At 39.0% G+C, this 5260-nt stretch overlaps 1 protein-coding gene across 1 annotated transcript in view; it reads left to right on the top strand.

Moving 5' to 3' along the window:
* Window positions 1-22: 22 nt before the first annotated feature.
* LOC124122061 (homer protein homolog 2-like) overlaps window positions 23-5260 on the top strand; it is an 84604-nt gene continuing 79366 nt past the window's right edge. Inside the window, exon 1 of the mRNA XM_046485236.2 lies at window positions 23-98. Coding sequence (XP_046341192.1) covers window positions 88-98 — 11 coding nt within the window. The 5' untranslated portion in view covers window positions 23-87. The remainder of the gene's footprint in view (window positions 99-5260) is intronic.

The following is a 5260-nucleotide window of genomic DNA, read 5'->3' as shown; positions in this document are numbered from 1 at the left end:
GCTTTACCCGTCATTCATTTGACTTCCGGTTACACGGAATGTAAACTGAATAAAAATAACAAATTGAGGCAAAACAATGACTTAAAGATGAGCCTTGGGTAAGTGAAAAAGCAAACGTACTTTCAAATATTTAACGATGTGTCTTTTTCAGCAAATGAATGCGCTCCTCGAACGATGACTGTATAAAACGTGTTTGGAAGGAGCACCTGTTCAATTTTATTGTCCGGTTTTGGGTCACTACTCAAAACTTGTTACACTCATTTTCGTTTCGACATTGTCATGATGTATACGACTTTTTGTAAATGATTATCCGATCAATAGCCTTAAAATTAGATACAGATCTTTGTAGAAATATATCATAAGCGACAGTAATTGTATTCTCTATACAACTATACAATCTTGAGTAAACTGCAAGTGTCCTGTTTTGACAGGAATCATAGCAGACGAAATATTTGGATGTTTATGCAAGATAAATTGCACAGGCTGCGGACAAACATTTACGGGAAGTGGTGCAGAATGGTAACCTTTTTTAAGAATTCTTGCACACTTTTGTTTTCTGTATCATGATATACTATTTTTCTATATTTAATACTAACAAATATGTTTATATGTTATCCGAGACCATATATCGGTATATGGTCTCTGATGTCATGCAAGCATAAATGAATATGTTTACTTATATACTCAAAAGGTATACCTGTATGCATCCAATTGTAAAATGGATTTTGGTGCATACATGTAATGACAATTCAAACCATCTGACAATTGTACTGAAATGTCCGGCCTGTATGTATAGTTCACATGCTCTGGCAATTAACGGTAGGCTGGTGAGCTGTTATGTTGTCGGCACATGTGCTATAGAAATGTTACATAAATAACTTACATCAAGTAATTGACATGGGTAAGTCAGTCCTGTATATCAAGGTATCAGTTTTCGTGCATGTACGATTTCCCGCATGAAAGACTAACATCAACACATTCTTTACAACATTTTGTTTTACAATTTCATTTGGCATACTGGAAGTGTAGACTACTCAAGTCTGCAAATGAACTGTTTGGTTCTATGTGAAAATAGATTCCAACTGACTTCAACACTGTTATTATTACCATGCTAGAGTACAACTGCAGGTAGGCAGTGTCTTTCAAGTGTGATGAAGTCATTCATATACTAACATGTTGGGGGCATGGGTGGCACAATCGTCTAAGGCACCGCGATTATCGCTGTGCAGAGCTGTGTTCCTTAGGCACGCCAAAAACCTATGATTGTGGGTTTGAATCCCGGTTTGCTCTGATTTTGTTTCTAGGTTTGTCAGCAACATACTCGTGCTCGTGGGTTTCACCGAAGTGGTAAACGTCTGAGAACTGCATCACTTTGGGCTTTCCTCCCACATTAAGCTGACACGCCGCGATATAACTGGAATACTGTTTAAAGCAGCGTTAAACCCAACTCACTCACTCACTAACATGTTTGTGTGCTCAACCATATATTGTCATGTAGAACTGAAACAATCAAGCAGATTATTATATAATATAACCAAGTTATCAGAATCAGGGCTCTGTTTTACACATGGAACAAATTGCTACGTCTAGTCCTAGACTGTTCTCTTATAGGTATTCCTGGGTAGATTTGGTTCCAAACAACCTAATGGACAGCCAGACAGATCAAGTAGCAGTATTATAGATCCAAAGCAATATGATTGCATGCATGAGAAATGAAGAACACAACATGTGTATGTGATGACAAATGGCACTGAAGCCTTTTTAAATTTAAATGTTTTTTTTTCTGGCATTAGCCTAAAGAAGATAAAGCATGGTACCGATACGCTACTTATCAAGATGCGCATATTTACGTCAAATAATGTAGAAACATATTGACTATAAATATTACGGAGTAGGTTCAAAAGAAAGCTAGATGTAGACACATATTTGTAGTGTCTATTTTTAGTAGTGAACTCGAAACAGTAATTACAATACATTTTATGATATTTGACTGACAAAATCGCTGGGGTGGGGGTAGGTGGGGGTGAAGTCACTGAACAAGTAGTAAGTAATATATTTTAGCAAGTATATCATCTTGTATCTATACAGAAGAAAATATATCATCACATGAAAACTCACGATGCACCAGTGCCTTGATGTATCGTTTCACCCCTAGTATCTCTTCGCCAGATCAACAGCCTTGTTAATCACAATGCCATTCATTGGGTCATCAGAATTCCTCACTGATTCAGACTATTTTAAAACAGCTTCCTCTACATCTTCAAACTGAGTGAATTTTCCTTTTTCTTTAGCGTTTCAGTCAAGAAAACTATTGTTTTATTTGTCAATAAAGATTACCATTTACAATTCTATTGAAAAAAAAGTGCAGAATTGGTTGTTAGATGCAAGGAAGCGTACCAGATATATCTAGGAAATTTTAGTCAAAGTTGAGCCTGAGTCCCAGGGTTGAAATAGTGCACATTTATCTCAAATTAGAGCTAAGCAGGCAAATTTAAATGTTTTTATTTAGAGAGGTGATCAGGACTGGAGCATAGGTTCAAGATAAAGAGGTCCTACTCTACAGCTCGCTGTCTGGTAGCTGTAATATCAGTCTGTGCTTAAAGCTTTTGAGTCCCCTAGCTCGAACTTGACTTTCCCATTATTTCTTGTACAATTTAGTGTTATCATATGGTATTTTTTAGCAGATCTTACTAGACCCAACACAATTTAACTAAACTCGGGCTTCGGACCTTATAATAAAGAAACATTGCCATGCCCTAACATTGGATAGATAAATATGGAACCTAAATGTTACCGGTTAACTTGATTTTAATTGATATTTGGCACAAATCGTATTTGTTTTTTCACTTGTAAAATGAAGCGATCAGCCAATCGCTTCAGCTACCAAAACAAACTTCTTAAAAATGACGTCTTTGGATTTTGGTCAGATGATTGGCAGACCAGAAGTGATCTCTCTTGAGCAAATTTGGTGCCCCTGGAGGGCTACAAATTTTATTGTTGTCGCAAGTGATCTGTAAAATGAGTAAGTTTACAAATATATGTACAAGTTACATGATAGTTGTACTGGTGAATAATAAAACGGCCCCAATCCCAACCATCCTAGATGTTTCAAATACTATGCAGAAAGTACATGTCCCAGGTGTCCTATTAATTCATTGTTTTTCATCGTGACAAGGACACCTGAACTCAGAGTGCACACGTACTACCTTCACAGGGGTACACACTTTCAAATGTACCCAGTGGTGACAAGAAGGGTGCTTGCACTGGGCCCACGACACAAACATAATTTACTCGCATCCTCGAGGTTCCTCGGGATGGAATGTGTGGCACTGGAAGCATAGTTCGTTAGCGTCAACTTCGTCATTTGACTCAGCAGATTCGATGTCGCGACGGCGCGAGACTACGTCTGATGTGCATGACTTGGGGTCAGGTTTATTGTGCCTCATTCCAACCTTTCCCTTTTTGACTGGTGTTCAATGATTTTCACCAGAACCAAGTTCTCCATAATTGCCTTGCCCCCTACGATTGCACTGATGACTTTCCTTTTCTTTGTCGGCTGTGATTTTTTCATTAGAATATTTTGTCTTCTGCTGAAGAATGCTACACTGTCTTCTTGTATATTTGAATGTTCTGTACAGTCTTGCTGTCCGACTTCTACCTCCTTCATCACAGGACCTTATGATTGGTCCTCTTGTAAAACAGTTGAAGGGGTGAAGTTAGAAGCCAGTGTGTCAAAACGATAAACGCCACATGCCTTGAAAGAGGCCTGGAGATTTGCTGGAGTCAATGATAATGCGTAGGCTTGGCAGGCCAAATGACACACTGAATGTCTGCTTACAGAGCCAGGGCATGAATTTGTGTCTAAGGTTGTTGTAAACCCTGCAAAACGGACCAAAACATCCGACATCTATAGGCTGCAAGACATGGGATGTATATGCTGGCAAGACAAACAGAATAATATTATGTTGACGTCTAGTCTATCAATGGTAGAGATACATGGGGCCTATGTCCATCATAAAGAATGAGAATGGACGGTCAGTAGACATGGCAACAGCGTGTTTCAGAAAGTGGTGCTCCAGGTAATAACAAAAAACTCTGGAATTCAACCATCAGGAATCAGAGACTGTTTCTGCCGCTCCATGTGGTGACCCCTCCATTAGCTCCTCACGCATTCGTTTTCGCTTGGAAACAAAACATGGCGATATTGGTGTCCCTTCAGCGCTACCACATCCGAGTATGGATGGGTATTTGACTTGGGATTGGTGATGGCATACGTTTTGTCGTGGTTGGATGACACAATGCAGGATGGGATGTGAAGCTCCACTACCCCCTTGTCATCTACTTTATAGATGCGATGTGACTGTCAAGTCGTACTTCTCAAGGATGTTTTCAAGTTCCTAGAAGTTGTGGCTGACTGTCTCCTTTGATGTTGCCTTGGCACGCTGAAGTTCAAGGGAGCACTTTTTTTTAACTCTCAGATCCGGCGAACGCTTGATGAAATTATAGAACCACTGCATGGGCAATGGCTTGCCAAGAGGAATGGCTAAATGAGTGGCAAGAGTGGCTACCTCCATACTTGAATAACCGTCTCTCCTCCTCAACTGATAGCAGAGGTTCAGGACCAGATTTCAGACAGTCTATTCCGATTTCAGGGAAGATCGCAAACGGAACAGAGAAAGATAGTGCAGCCTTCCTCACTGACATTCCATCAAGTACAGCTTTATAAGCCATATCTAGGGTCTTGGAACGTGGGTGGTGTTTTCCTCTCTCAGTCGGCTGATCATTCGTCAAAACCTGTAAAATAAAATACCTTACATTTGGCTTTCTTTTGACATCGCACATTTCAAATTTCACAAAAATAAGAAATGGCCCAGCTAACTTTCCATACATTAAAAAAATTGTGAGCAGTATCATGTGATAAGCCAAGTGTAAACATGCAGACAACATGTTCCATTAGAATTTTCAACCTATGATTATATCAAAAATTACATTTTTTGAAACTAGAAAATTTGACATAAGTATACACACATGCAAAAGGTAATGTCTACCAATGCTTGTTTCTGCTTACCTTGTTGAACTTGAATCGCAGCAAATTGTCAGTCTGAGCAAAAAACAAAGTTCTTGGTTGTCATTGACTCGGTCGTAACGTCATATCTTGTCGTGTATTGCAAGAATATCAATTCAAAATGGCTGCCTGAAAACAGATTATGAACAAAAACACATGATGGGAGGATATATAAGAACAAAACACAGACAAATA

The sequence above is a fragment of the Haliotis rufescens genome, unplaced genomic scaffold, assembly GCF_023055435.1.
Source record: "Haliotis rufescens isolate VD_foot unplaced genomic scaffold, xgHalRufe1.0.p SCAF_1, whole genome shotgun sequence".
NCBI lineage: Eukaryota > Metazoa > Mollusca > Gastropoda > Lepetellida > Haliotidae > Haliotis > Haliotis rufescens.
The sequence above is the reverse complement of the archived record's forward strand: the minus strand, read 5'-3'. Positions and strand labels throughout refer to the sequence as shown.